Source organism: Bombus huntii, chromosome 10 (genome assembly GCF_024542735.1).
Source record: "Bombus huntii isolate Logan2020A chromosome 10, iyBomHunt1.1, whole genome shotgun sequence".
In the NCBI taxonomy this organism is placed as follows: domain Eukaryota; kingdom Metazoa; phylum Arthropoda; class Insecta; order Hymenoptera; family Apidae; genus Bombus; species Bombus huntii.
This window is the reverse complement of record NC_066247.1, coordinates 13,087,370-13,102,423: the sequence shown is the minus strand read 5'-3', so window position 1 is coordinate 13,102,423 and position 15,054 is coordinate 13,087,370. Positions and strand designations below refer to the sequence as shown.

The window sequence follows — 15,054 nt, the reverse complement described above, 5'->3', positions numbered from 1 at the left end:
TCCCTCTCTCTCTCTCTCTCTCTCTCTCTCTCTCTCTCTTTACTTACACACATTTACTTTACTTATCTCTGTGAGTATCTAGAGGATTTATTTCGACAGATTTATCCAATGTTTTTCATTCTTGATATTCAGAAACCTTCTGGCTTATAGAACTGTACCAGAATGATCAAGTACGTGGTGATAACGCTGATAAACTGAAAGTAAATATACACGAATATAATTAACAACATCATATAAATATCAAATATTATGGTACTCACTCTTGTTAGCAAAGAATTATTCATTTCAAAGAAATCACACGCGGTAAACGTAATTCTATATTGTTTCAGTTGCAATGAGAAATCATTGATTTCGTTTCGAACACAGTCTTGTTCGAAAGTTGATCGCAGAAGACTTTCCATTCCGAATCCATTCAGGTTCAAGGCGACATTACCACGGCATTCATTATTGAAGATTCCTAACTGCTCCGGCTCTTTGTTACCGAAGCAAGACAATTTGTTAAATTTCGTCGAGTGTTGTGTGTTCAGTATAAATTTACTGATATATAGCCCAATTTTATCTATCTCTCGGTGGGTCAATGTACACAGCCAACACATCAAAATGAATTGAAACACATAAATTATCCAGATCACGTTGTTCAGAAATATGAAACCACTTTTCTGTTCCGCGGCGCTCATGTAGATTCTAAACAGTTTCGCGACCACCATTATAAAAGCGTTCGTAGAACACAATAGCAGATCAATGCCATAAATTTCGTTCACTGTCATTATTATGGAACATATCTCTGCAAGAAATCGATTGATTACAAAGATGAAGTGCACAGAATTATGAGAAAATTGTTTTATAGTGGTATAGTGGTGAGGGACGAGGAAGAAAAGTCGTATGTTTTAATTCGAAGAGAGAAGATAAATTTTGCCCTTGATTTTAAACTATGCCCTTCGGAGATTTTTGCCTTCAAACAGAAAAATTCTGTTCCACTTACGTCACTCACTCTGAATTTATACGCTAAGAAACAAGCCACCATTCTCTACGTACCATTATGCAGTCTTCTAATTCTTCTGATCTTCAAGGCGATCCAATAGGATGTTAGTTTTTCATCTAACTGTTTGATCATCTCGTTGATGGCTCTAAATTTGTGGCAGATCATGTATACGATGACATCGAACACGAAGCTGTTTACTAAAGTTTGCGCGATCGTGTAATAGAGAAACAGATCGGAAACAAAGATCTGATCAGGTGCAATGAAATAATAATAAAGGATATGAACAGCTAGCGACACTGGACCACATAATAACGCTATTATAATGGCCAAGATTTGGCTGATTTTCACGCATTCATCATTGATCGACAACCCTTTGCTAATATTTTGATTCAACGATTCCAACATCTTCATCAATTCAGGCCATTTATCGTAATGTCTTATTATATGACAAACGTAGTAATAGGCTGCGAGATGGCACACAGTTTCGTTCATGCAGTACATAATTTCGAATAACTTGCTGGTGAATTGTTTGCCAAAATTTGCAAAGTCCATTGCACTGAACGCGATGATCACCGAGCACACGCTGAAATGGATCACTCGCAGGATGACGGTGATCCATTTTGGACAATTCTTCGGCCTAGCCACTCCGACTCCTAACAACCAAGAAATATACATTATTGGACGTAATGTATTTTCTGGTTTCGTCGGATTACTCTCCACTCGGAAGTTTATCTCTTCCTCCATGGCGGTTAATTCTTTTTACTAATATTTCTAAAAGTCTCCTACTAAAAGTTTCTACTTTACGAGAGAAATATCAAAGAACGAGGTTTCCTCGAAACGATACGTTTTCTTAGGGACAACACGGAATATTGAGCTTTTAATTCGAGAATTCGTGGCTCGCGTAGTTTGCTAATTGATCTGATAATATGGGGGTTCATACATGATTTAATGTTTCAGCGTGACTTATGCGTGACACTGTAAAGCACTTTCATTCGATAGAAGCAGGATTGGCATGAAATTAAAAGCAAGGAGAAAAAATAAAACAAACTTTTATGGATGGGGGGCGAAAGGTGCAACACTGGTTCCGTGACATGTGTGTATATGTATATCGAAAAACGAGCTTTATTCGCCCAACGACTATATTACAATTTTATTATACAGTAAACATTTAAAATAGAATAAAACGATAACGTTGAACATCGACCGTTTTTTGAATCTCTCTGTTCGTTTCTTCGGTTTTTAGAAATCAGGCAGCGGGTCGAATCGAATCATCTCGTAATAATAATAATCATAATAATCACGATAATAATAATGATAATAATATGCGGGGTTGTGGCGATATAATTCATTAGAATTTAAATCCCTTCGGTGTGTTTTAATAGAGACTGGCAATCGTTCGAATACGATCGATTTCGATAAATCGGGTGTGCAATCGTCGCCATACCGCGCGCCTTTATATGCTCTGTTTTTTTTATCCTTTTTTTTATCGTATCTTTTGTTTGCTGGGGAGGATCATGTATGTGTGTTTTGTTTTTTTTGTGTGTGCGCGTGTGTATGTGTGTAACAATGATTCAATGACTTCGTTCACGCAAACACTTACAACGTAGAATCGCGTAGTCGCAAGAACGTTCTTAAGACTCTCGTTTCTACGTCTTTTTTCTTCTTCTTCTTCTTCTCTCTCTCTCTCTCTCTGTATTTTTGTTACTGTGTTTCTTTTCCTATTCTTCTTTTAGATTTATTTAGTTATTATTTGATCGGGAAAGGCAGCGTAATTATTCGAACACGAGATGTTGATACACGTTTTTTCATATTTTTCTCTTTTGTTTAATTGTTCTCTCGTTCTATATAGACAAGGGATGTTGCTCTCTCTCTCTCTCTCTCTCTCTTTCTTTTTATGGTTATCAGTTTCGCTTTTGGTGAAATTCCACACAGCCCCTCGTGCATGTTTGCTTTCTTACGTATATACATGTATATATAGAATATGTATATATAGAATATATATAATTTGCTTTTAACGATTGTTTTTATCTCTACAATTTACATTGGCGAGTCGAGCGACTCGAGAAAATCGTATGCACCGATGCAACGAGACGGTTTACATTTGCATTTAAACAAACAATTACAAAGAAAGAAGAAAGAAAGAAAGAAAAAAGTCAACGACGATTAATTTAACAAACGGGAACAGAAACGTACTCAAATTATGTCGTTCATTTTTCATTCGTTTCTTCGCCGCAGAAATTACTCTTTCGTAATATTTCGTGATCGTATGCCATAAAGCAGCGGTTCGTCACGGATCGTCAAACGGGAACGAGAAATATTTAATCGTCTAATTTGCACAATGTACCTAGAACGAGTTGTTCGATAAATAATTTCGTATCTCTGAGGGAGAAACGCACGACGAAACGAGTTTTCTTTCATTCTGATTTTCGTAACGCGTGTGTTCAAATTGGATTTTTGGTCAAAGTGCGTTCACCGGAGAAAAAGCGAGGGAAAAGAGAGAAACCGCTCGTGCTTCACGCAGTTTCGGTCGCAGAGAAGCGAGATTACGAGATCGCAATAGTGGTAGCACAATTTTTTGCATATTTTCTTATTTTTTGTAGCTTTTTTTTTTTGCACGATTCTTGCTGGTGCCACATCGTTGTGTGCGTCCAAGCACCAGCCCGATATCTTTCACGTTTTTCTATTTAGTTGTCACAGAGTAATTTACCTAAGATTAGAGGTATATTTAGCCTCGACCCACTCGAGAATGCCCTGCCAATTGTTTTTTCTTATCGCAGCTAAGTCGGTTCGAGCAAACGAAACGATCGAACGTATCGGTATATCAATATCGTTTTACACAAAACGAAATATGTATATGAACATAGCATGTTCCTTTCTTTGTGCTTTCTAAATACATGATAATACAAAGTTTGAGTTAATTTTCAGGCAAAACATTTATGGCAATTATCGTTCTCTTCTACCGAATATAACCATGTGATTTGGCGTATTACCGTAAATAGTTATAGAAATAATATGATAATTATTTTTCCATCTTTCTCTCTAGTATCTCGAACAATTCGTTTAAAACTGGCATCATTTTCTTCCATTGTTGATATGTGATTAAATGCATAGTAAGAAGTTATTGGTAAGATACAAAGAAACAACGAGTAAGAACTATGTAGTTTAACGTTGCGCTTCTTAAATCGGTAAAATCTTCGTTTGTAACCTAATCTCGTTCCTACTTGGAAAAACGATTAGACTGATACGTAAGTAAATCGTAGTAAACAGAGTATCGTGGTACCGAAGAGTTAATACACAAAGCATCGAACTGTTGACTCGAAGCTCGATTTTTTTTCTGTGTTAGATCACCCGCTTTTGCTCGTAATAATCGTTCGAATCATTGTAAAAAATTCTATCGTCGAACCAATGATCCGTAAATGCTTAAAAAATTTAAGCCGTAAAAAATCATCTGGAATACCAACTCCACTCTTCCTCTTGTCCGTAAAGGGACAAAAATTCGAAACGAGTTACAGCTATTATAAAACCTCGTGCCTTGCTGTTTTAATATCGTTTTACAAAAAAGGATAAAGAAACAGTTGAAAAAGTTTTAAAAGATTACAAGTTTCGCAAAAGTTTCGTAATTAGGAAATTCTATTTAGAAGTAGCATTCGATCGAAGAATTTCTCGTCGTTTAGAAATTATACTCTCGGGATTTATAACGCACGTAAATTATCCGAAAGATGTCATCTGAATTTTGTAACCATTACGGACAAAGAATCCTCCGCTACCGGGTCAGAATTCTGCTGAAAATTTCTGAACCCTTAAATACACGGCACGTACCACCTCTATATTCAGGTACAACTTCGTATTCCCCCGCACCTACGTCCAGGATTCACATATACTCCCGAATCTTACGTATTTTAGCACTGAACGATTTTAACTTCGATTCGATCTCGCGTTTTTATACTCATTTTTTAAATACTCAGAGCTGGCTTAACGTCCAGGTACATATCATTTTGCACCTAGCTTTAATAAAAACGTATCATTTTAGAGTAAATTCTAGGCCTTCGCGCGTGGCACAAGCAAAACTTCAACTTTAACAACTTAGCGACCTTCTTTGTACCTTTTGTCTACAATTTCTTCTCATTCGAGCACCGCGTCCGTGACAGAGCATCTTACACGTGCACTTCCTTTTGTTTTAGCCGTTTATCTCTTAGGCGCGTGACGTTTTCAGCCATGTTATTTATTTATTTATTTTCTCTTTGTTCTTAAACTCGGGACATTATCTTCTTGTTTTTGTTATATACGATTCGGAACTGTGCTGCTACGTGTTCATGTATTGAATTTACTAACGTCTCTTCACTGGCTTGTAACCATTCGATTCGAGTCACGTATGAGTTACGAGTTCGTCGATATTTCTAGTCCTTAACTACACTTGAAAGATGTCACCGGTGGCACGGGGTGCGATGTTCGTTTCGAAGATGGACGTTGTCGAGGTCGTGACGGGAGTCATTTCACCGAATCTGGTCGCGTTCACGTTGGTTGTCGTAATGGCTGTCGTTTTCGCTGGTGTTTCTTCGGTCATGTCCGTTGCGGTCGGCACCTGCTAGTGTACCCCAACGTTTCAATGCGGGACTGAGAATTATTTGGGATTTAAGTAGCTTTAGGGTAGCTTTAAAATTTAGATCGCTAAATACAGGGGGATAAATCGCGGAAGAAGAATTATAATTGCCAGACGTCTAAATTAATTTAGCTTCAGCTTGAAACACTTTTTTCAATACCGAATAGCTTGGCAGGCAATTGCGTTATAATCGGTAAATTATAAATTCTTACGTTATAAGTTGTAATGTAAGTTAGCGTCGAAAGGATCAACTAGGTACTGAACGAATCGACGCACCTAATGTTCCTATAAAATACCTCGTTATAAAACACTTCCTTTCCTTCCTCCACGGATGGCAACAGCTCGTCCATAGAGTGCGGAGTTCTAGGACTAGGCGTAGGGGCGACCTGTTGCTGTTGTTGCTGCTGTTGTTCCCGCTGTTTGGCCAGCCTGAGTTCCTGCAACGCCTGTCGTTGCTCCTTCTCGTTTCTCTCCTTTTCGAGTCGTCGAGCGCTATAACTACGGGCCGAGGACGTCGAACTGTGAACCGACGTTAAGCTAGGGCGACGAGAACCTATCGAGGAAACAACGGGTAAAATTTTATTCTAGAAGTCGGGACAGAGAATTATATTTCCAATCCCCACCCGCCCCCTGCCGTCACCCGGCTGTTCCCTTCCGCTACGCTAAGAGTCAATTAGCTAGGCTTAGAGATCAATCAGAAATACGAAATCTAATTGCGACTGCTCGGCTAATACCAGCGTGACTGTCGGCCTCTGTAAAACGTTTCTATCAATATTCGGCTATACATATAGGAGCGGTACGTAGTTACTGGTGCTGGTTGTCGAATCAACGAGATCCCTCGGTCGCTAGCTAATTATTCGTACATGGGAGTATGCAAGCTCGATGGTCGCATCAGCTGATTTCTTTAATTTTACAGGTTCGTCGAACGTAGAAGCTTTTGACGCTCTGTGCTGTGATTATTTTCGGGGAAGCCGATAGGGAAAAGAGACTCGAAATTAGGATTCCGCGCGAGACAGGCGAATTTCAAAGAGAGTTGCGAACAGGAATTAAGTTTGTAGAAAGTGGATAAGGATCAGAAGGAAAACGAACGGATGCGAAATGTTTTTTGCCTGTTGATCGAAGAACTTTGGGATTTTGACTTTTCGGTGTTCGAGTGACTGTGCAAATTGTCATCGTGTAGATATTGTCCATCGACAGCGAGCATTGCATGGTGTTATGTAACGTAAGAGGAATAACAAGCGGCCTTTTTCAGCATGAAGCAAGCACGTACGAAAGCGAACGCTCACAATCTTTCCTCCACATTTGCGTTTTTGAATCGCTAACACGGTGAACATTTTCTGCACTGTACGATGTTTTGATCGTGTAGTTTCGTGTAGTTTCGTGTAGTTTCGAGTGGATGTCGAAGCAAACAAAATATACGCAGCGCGTTATTAATAATTCCAAACAAATTCTTGATCCTCGTTAGGAATTTAATTTCGCGAAATTATTACGTGAACGTAAGAGCCGTATGTACGTGTACGTGTACACAGGGATGCGAATATGCTTGCGAGCTGTTTAAGTGTTTCTAATTCACGGAGCTTGTTAGCGGTTCTTATTGATTGACGACGCGTACAAAAGGCGACAGAAAATGCAGCCAGACAGAGAAAGAGTAACAGTTATACGCGTGCATCCTGTTGCATATAGAGAAGCTTCGTTCGAGATGTGTACGTCTGTCCTTCGATTTCCAGCAAGCGCATTCAGCATTTATAAAATCCGTGCACAATTATTTCCACTTTTTTTTCAAAACACATAGATCATTCTTTTAATGTAATCGATCCTTTATCGAAGCAACTTTTGATCGTCGTCGAAACTTGTAAAATCGATCTTTAAAAACACACATAGAAGCGAGAAAGCAACGAACAGGCAAATAGAAGACGAATATACTATATATTTTTTCATTTTATTCCTTAGCGTTCGTTCTCGTTACAGCTGTTGACAAAAAAAGAAAAGAAAAATAAGCGGCGACTTTTTTAAAGCTCAGCAAATAAAATGAAGCAGCGGAAAAACGTAGCAGCGGAAGAACGTAGCAGCGGTAAAACGTAGCAGCTGAAAAACGTAGCAGGCTTAATTAGAAAATTTAATCTTTTCCCGTTTCCCCACCACTCGATTGTGCGTAGTGAAAAATAAGTAGATGCGTTCGTTAAAAATTCGGCGCGTTTAAGTCAAAATTGGTAGAAGAAGCTGACCCCTCGCATGCGAACCGGTACTGTACTTCTTTTTTTATTTTGCGTGCGTGTGCGGCGAGCTAGCTAGTGCGTAAAGATTTCGTGTCTCTCTATGTCTTACCAGAGAACGTTCGTTCGTTAACGAGCAACGAAATCGGCCGCTGCCATCTTGCTATCTCGTAACACACTCGTGCAGCGCTTTATATTATATTGGATACACATTAGAATCACATTTCACGTGACAATGTAGCATTTGTGTTTGATTCACGATATAAATATGCCACACGTATGTGTACGTGGTTTTTCTTATCGAAAAATTATTCTTTTTTATCTATTCGGGATGAGTGTGTAAGATACGACTTAGAAGGAGTGATACATATACGCAAATATTGTTCTTTTGTTTTTTTTTTTTTTGCTTTTGTAATTTTGGGATTATCCGGATCGGTTGTACTGTCACGGCCATTGTTTGGCGAACAGAACGCAATTCGAATAAAAATTCCAACATTCTAACCGTGGGAAAACAACAGAGAAAGAAGGGTGAGTTGTTCGTGTCCAGGAGGATAAAACGTGATTGGAGTTCGCGTTTCCCTCGTTCCTTTAAGCCTCGTCGTGATATCGATTTCGCTTCGGTGTAATCAAAGATCGTTACATAAGAGTCAATATAGGACAACGAGACGAATAATGGAACGCAGTGAACGCGAGAGGGAAGCTGGATAATCAGGGTGCTAAATATCAATAACAACGACTACGACACAACAGCGACAACGGTATGGCACGACTCAAAGCACCACCACCATCTTCTTCTTCGTCATCGTTGTCGCCCGCTTGAGAGGCGACTCGTGCAGAATAGAATGCGAAGAAATGGTGAGAGAAGGACAAGAAATAAAATGACGATAGATTCGTGTAGAAAACAGACAAAAGAAATTAGAATTAAGAAGGTGATCGTTATAGAATTAGGAAAGATATTCGTGATTACACGTGGTCAATCGCTTTAGCTTCTTTCCAAAGCTAAATTTTTTATGTCTACGTCAAAATTCGCGAAACACTCTACGATCAACACTTTGAGGTCGTATCGAGCTCAGACGTGGGTGTCTTGTAATCGGAATTAATTTTCATCGAAGAAACATTAATAATATAATCAAACGGAATGTCCAAATAATCCAAATAAAATTCAACCATACTACTATTTGGTACACTGACTCGTATCAATAATTGAATATTACGATGCATTAGACATTGTCGTTGGATATATTCGTTCTTAAAAGTTAAACGCTCGAGTGTTCTTTACTAACGTACTTGGCAGAGATGTACATCTTATTTACCTATATAACGCGCATATTTTTTCTAGATAAGAAATAATACACTATAATGCGCGAACAAAATGTTCGTTAGTTCAATATGATATAAAATCAGAAATGTTCTTTAGTGTCTGAGAATTGTCGTATGATTGAAACGATAAAAGAGCAGACATACAACCGCAAAGGGTTAAACCTTAAACGAATGACGAAAGAAAGAGGACGGGGCGATTCGAACGAGTCGAAGAAGAAGAAGAAGAAGTAGAAGAAGAAAAAGAAAAAGAAGAAGAAGAAGAAGAGGAAGAGGAAGAAAAATACGTAGAAATAGAAGACACACAGATGGTGTAGAGAATGTGAGAGACGCGGACAGATAAAAGTGAGAATAGAAGACAGAAAAGGATAGTTAGAAAGAGATCGTTGATCGTCTACCGAGGCCGTCGGACGATCCCTCAGCTACGTCGCTAAGGGTACGTCGATGCTTGTTTCCGCCTTTGGTCGCCTGCAGGTGACACGATATAAGCAAGATGGCGGCGGCACGTGCCGCACCTGCTCTCGACGCTGGTACCAGTGGACCACGGCTACCACCACTACTTGGCCTCCTCGAGAACGCGTAGGTCAAAGGTCCCCCTGTGCTGCTCCTCTGACTGGAGCGCGAGGATGGTCGGCCACCGTGAAGCGTCAGTGGGATACCTGTTGGGTCGTTTTCGTTAAGAATAATATTTCCTATGGGAATTTGGACTCTTTTGTCGTTCTGAATTTGAATCTTAATCGCCTAACTCCTTTGATATACAATTTTTTTCGGCCTAATGAAAATTGTTTCGCTATGGAGTAAAGAGCCCGTATGTTCGACATTATGATACTATACAGAATACAACTACATGTTTTCGTAGGTATTCAAATATTTTATTTGAGCGAGTGACTGTTTGTATCTTGATCGTCGATCCTCTAAACGAGTACTCACCTGTGTCGCTAGAAAACAACATGGGCGGCGCGTGATTGGCGTTGGCATAGTGCCGTGGCCTTGAGTATCTCGCACGACTGAATAACTTGAGCACGAAGCATATCATCGCTGTGAATACCGCTATTCCCGATGCTATGCAGAGCAGGGTAGGAATATCGGTCGTTATCAGCACCAGATCTGCCAACAGATTACAACGCTATGTTTCAATTCTGAACTTGGGTTCTTTAGAAGTGTGTGCACGCTTACAAAAACCATTTTACGCGACGTTGATTCGTATCTCGACTGTATCAGTGCATACAACGATTGGTCACCGAATTAGAACTAAGTGCATGCAGAAAATTCACTTTTCGAACTACGATGCTATAATTTGTCATAAATAGCAAATTGTCCTTGATAGCATATAAATCGTTACCGTTTAAATTGTAATACGAAAATGAAAGAGAACAGGAAACTAGAATCTATGTCGTATATGTATGTAATGAAGATTCTTTTCCTCGTAATAAGATATTTCACGCATGAAAATCGGGTCCGGTTCACTTTGGCAATGATGTAATCAGTGTGACAATAAGTTGGCACGGTGTACCTTCGGCGCAGAACACTTTCTTGTTAGGCCTGGATAGGGCGACCCTATGGTAACCTTGTTCGCAGTCGCACACAGCATTGTGCTGCACCTGGGTGCAGGTCGAGTGTTGATCCGCAAAAGTGCAAGTCGCGCGATAGAAACATTGCTCCCCGAGTCTTTTAGCTGGAAAACCGGTTACTTGTTACTTGTTTCGTCGTTGTTTTTATGAAAACGCGATACGTTTTCGATCTTCCACGTGCGATGATAATACGAATATGTCGAAATTATTCCACGCGATACAGTGTTCTTAGATAAAAACAAAATCAAATATGCTATTTAACGAACGAGAAAGAAGTACACGAATAAATGGTCAACGATTGATTTTCTTTAAATTCGAAGAAATAAGTATCGAAGCGACGAGTTTAGAATTAACCGCGCTATTCAAAGATAGAAGGAAAATTACACAAGAAAAATAGGCATCCAATTGATTGTCATCAAACTTAAAGAAACGCGTCGAAGCAACGAATCGAGTTGTCGAATAATCGTCGCAAGATGAAGATGAGAACCACGTAAAATATTGTCGTTCGGATTAGACAGAATAATCCACGTTTATTTTCTCCACTTTAGCGGTCTGCGTTACCGCGGTAATTCTCGCTATCGGAACGATCTACTTGAAGGACAAAATAACATGGAATCGGGTGTGAAACGAGCTACGTACGTTTGGCACATCCTTTGGTAGGCCCAAGACGAACTGGATAGAATTTTTCGCACTCGCAGAAACCAGTGACTGTGTCGCAGAACACGTGCTGCAGTTCCGGATTGCACGAGACATCGCACGGCGAGCCCAGGTACTGCCCCTTCGCTGAAAACAGACGAAATCGATAGCATACCGGATTATCTACGACGTTTCTCAATAGTAGATGAAATATGTAGGTTGTTTCCTTAAATAGCGTGCGCTATTGTTCCAGACGACTATCGCATCGTGCTTTCCTCCGTCCAAACTTCAGAATCCCATTGATCGCACGGTAGAATTCAGTTTTATTCAATTTCAATTATCTTGCGACCAAGTCGTGTTTCCCTATCGCCACAAAATTTGTTTGATTCGAGAAGGATGTGAAACGATCGTCGTTACTTGTAAAAGATCGCCTTCTTTTTCTCTTTAGTTGAAACTAGCGCGAGATCGACACATAGAACATTCAATTGTCACAAAAATTGAGACACGCGACTTTGCAGCAGGGATAACAATCATTTTTCACAGATAGCTACGTGCCACGGCTACCTTAGTGGTAACATTTTTGCAGAAGAAGGTCCATTCATTCCGAAGAGTGCTCTCAGTTATTTTCGTTATTGTCACTGTTGCTTCGGTCTCCAATAGAGGTATCGTTCTTCTTTCAACTATTATTCCCGGTTTCGATACGCGTCTTTGTTCTGCTTTTGACGTGCAGCCTAAGCGCGTTGTCACAGGCGTCTGTTTGTCGAGCCACGAATGCGCATACATTCTGAACGATTAACGAAGCAAAGAAGCCATTGTTACACACTCTATCCAGGCCACTTTCTCGCATCAAAAGATGTTTGATATCTGGTGCGCTTTTGTAAACGATGTCGGGACTGCGTCGATTTTCCAATGATTCTATATATCGTGGTTCTAAATTCGTGGCGCAAGAAAAGTCAAGATTTTGTGGCTCGAAATATGGCGAGAATCAAGAACGACGAAATCGCGTCGAAGGCCTCATTTTTGAAAATTGTGTTTCAAACTTGTGAATTTAGGATCATCACGGTGTGTAATTCTAACACGAAACGGTGAAATATTCGGCTATAAATTCACGATAATTTTATGCATGGATGAATTATATTATTCTATTAGCCGTTAACCGAATGATTAATAAAACTTGTTTTCATGCAAGAAAAACTGACGGGGAAAATTAGCAGGGCATATTTCCTTGGGATAATTGCGCCGTTTGTGTCAGGTTACCAGGCGCGGGCACTGAGCCAGACAAGTATCGATTTCCCCTTAATTATCGCGTTATATCGTTATTAAATGTATCATGGCATGGGTCAGGTTTAAGGAGGAAACATAACGATGATCAGCTACGTTGGCAAACGTTCAGAAACACACGTTAAACCGCGGGATATCGTGTCACGTTCTCGCGTGTACCCTAATTAACTTTCCATCGAGGGCGCACGGGATGGTGCAACGGAGAACATCTTACGTACGAGTTTTCGCCTAGAAATAGGTTTCTTCGTTCCTAGTCCAGAGCTCGCGTTTGCCCTGATCGATCGATCGTTCGAACTGCAGATGAATGGGAGGAGGTCGAGCCCGGCTGTGTCGCGTAAATAACGGAGCACGCAGAATTATGCTTTTTGACCTGATTCAGGAAGTTCACGACGCGCGATCATTAGGCTAGGATTCGCCAATGTGTGTGTGAGTGTTTTTACCGCTCATCGAGCTCTACTCCAGAGCGGAGATTTCCTGCGAATGTCGTCGAGGAAACAAGAGCGAGTGACGCACCATACTTCTCCTTCTTTAACGTCTTTCCCCTTCTGTCGTTCCTCCTTCTCTGCGTTACGTGTCACGGGCTGAAGGGAGCGGAGAAGAAGGAGAAACAGAGATCTTTTTGAAATCTCACGCAGCTGCAGGCAGTGTGCAAACACCCACATGCAGACATTGAGAGAGCTTGCAGCATCCATTAAAATCAATACCGGCAGAGTGGTTGGCGCGAAAATCAAGAGGGACTAGTTTCTTCTTGCTCTTGCATCTATGCGCAGGCGCACTCGCGAATTTCCACGCGAAATATTTTGTTTTCCTTTATTTTTATTACTCTTTTCGACTTTGATGCTTTCCCACGATTATCAATGCGATTTCTACGAGATGCGTCACAACTTGGGATTCGATGAATACGAGAAAACATTGACACGATCTTACGATCAGTTAGAATATCGTCTGTCGTATCAGAAGATTTGTACACGATCGCAAGTTCGATGATTGGATTCGGAGAAGAACGAGGAAAGTATCGCTGAACTTTGCAGTTTGTAACACTTACCATCTGCCTTCTCGTTAGATTTAACGAGGTAGAATTTAGAGGTAGACAAGGGTTACTTATCGTCTGACAAAGGCAAAACGTCTAGATGACGATAACAATGACAGTAACAAGTGTTTGCACCCTGGCTGAAGATTCTGGAGCAAAGTGTTTGCACGCTCGTACAGAGCATGCGCGAAGAAGGCGAGGCAAGAATCCCGTGGCACACGCTTTTCTTCGATCGTCCTTGTTTCATGAGAAAAGTAACGTAACGATCCTTCAATGAGAACCATCATATCGATCCGAAGAAGGACTAAATATCGAAACACATACCGATCGATTTGAAACGAAACGTAACAGGATCGGTGGGAATCATTTTCTAAGTAGTATATGATTATCTAATAGTAACTTTTGTACCGATCAACGATCGATGCATCGAATCGTGAGACTGTTCGCGTTATTAAGTCTCTCGCTAATTTCTGTTGCTCGTCCTCTCTCCCGTTCCACTACACCACTTGTCGTCAAAGACTCGTTACGAACATCGTCCTCCATATCGCCTATCAACGTATCAAACTGGAAAATCCAAGCAGAAGTCCCTAACTCGATATCTCGTAATATCACCAGTCTCAGAGAACTCGACGTTCTCATCAGTCTTACCAGTTTCGTTAGAATCGTAACACCGTGCCGCGTCGAATTAACGATATCGAGCATTCATGGTTTCTGGTCCACGGGTGGAACACTCACCCGCAGTGATGTTGTGCTCGAAGTAGTCCTGGTCGTCGTCATACACGTCGTCGTCGGCGTCGTCGTCGTCGTAGCTGGATCCGCGCACGTCATCACCTGCCAGTAATCTGCGAGTCAGGCGATCCGGGCGCGTGTCGCAGCTGCAGCCGGATACCAGGAAAACGAAGCAGATGAGAAGCAGGAGCCAGGAACGGCAGCAGGTCAGTCTCAGGGCGGAGGGAAGTGCGCTCATCGCCCCCGCGGCGCGAGTCAACCCCCGAAACCGACCACCGGCGGCGCATCGACATCCTTCCCCGTCGCCTGCCCTCCCCCTCCCCCCTCCCACCCTCCTGCACGCCCTCTCGCCCTCGACGCCTCTGACAAGCGCCTTATATCGCGTCGAACCGTCTGTAAAACACCTTGGCCACGACAACACCAGCGGTTCACCTCGACTCCGACACACGTACTATTCGAACACGCGTCGTTTTTCTCGTTATCTTTGTCTCTGTCTTCGGCAGCGGTAACTCGTAGGCAGCAGCAGCACGACCGACGACGGCGACTGTCTGACTGTCGGCAGAGTACCACCGCAGTTTTCGGTTCCGTGCTCCCCCGTTCACTGACGCCTTCCTTCCGCTAGCCGGTCGACCACCGCGACTGCAGCTGCGCGATGCCACCCGTTGACCCCTTCCTTTCTCCTCCCTTTGTGCCGC

The 15,054-nt window shown here is 41.4% G+C and overlaps 2 protein-coding genes across 7 annotated transcripts; both read right to left on the bottom strand.

Moving 5' to 3' along the window:
- Window positions 1-54: 54 nt before the first annotated feature.
- On the bottom strand, window positions 55-1,932 carry LOC126870401 (uncharacterized). 2 transcript variants are annotated; one of them, XM_050628078.1, is made up of 3 exons: window positions 1,036-1,932; window positions 261-784; window positions 55-194 (listed from the first exon to the last, which is right to left on the bottom strand). In XM_050628078.1, exons 1-3 carry the CDS (start codon window positions 1,724-1,726, stop codon window positions 129-131), a joined length of 1,281 nt encoding a protein of 426 aa, XP_050484035.1. In that variant the 5' UTR covers window positions 1,727-1,932; the 3' UTR covers window positions 55-128. The 2 variants fall into 2 exon arrangements, with proteins under 2 accessions (XP_050484035.1, XP_050484034.1); XM_050628077.1 differs by having other exon boundaries at window positions 71-784.
- Window positions 1,933-2,080: 148 nt separating this feature from the next.
- LOC126870399 (uncharacterized) lies at window positions 2,081-14,957 on the bottom strand. 5 transcript variants are annotated; one of them, XM_050628072.1, is made up of 7 exons: window positions 14,366-14,955; window positions 11,323-11,466; window positions 10,626-10,787; window positions 10,043-10,219; window positions 9,511-9,771; window positions 5,879-6,135; window positions 2,081-5,567 (listed from the first exon to the last, which is right to left on the bottom strand). In XM_050628072.1, exons 1-7 carry the CDS (start codon window positions 14,595-14,597, stop codon window positions 5,391-5,393), a joined length of 1,410 nt encoding a protein of 469 aa, XP_050484029.1. In that variant the 5' UTR covers window positions 14,598-14,955; the 3' UTR covers window positions 2,081-5,390. The 5 variants fall into 5 exon arrangements, with proteins under 5 accessions (XP_050484029.1, XP_050484030.1, XP_050484031.1 ...); XM_050628073.1 differs by having other exon boundaries at window positions 2,081-5,564; XM_050628074.1 differs by having other exon boundaries at window positions 9,628-9,771; window positions 14,366-14,953.
- Between the last annotated feature and the right edge of the window lie 97 nt (window positions 14,958-15,054).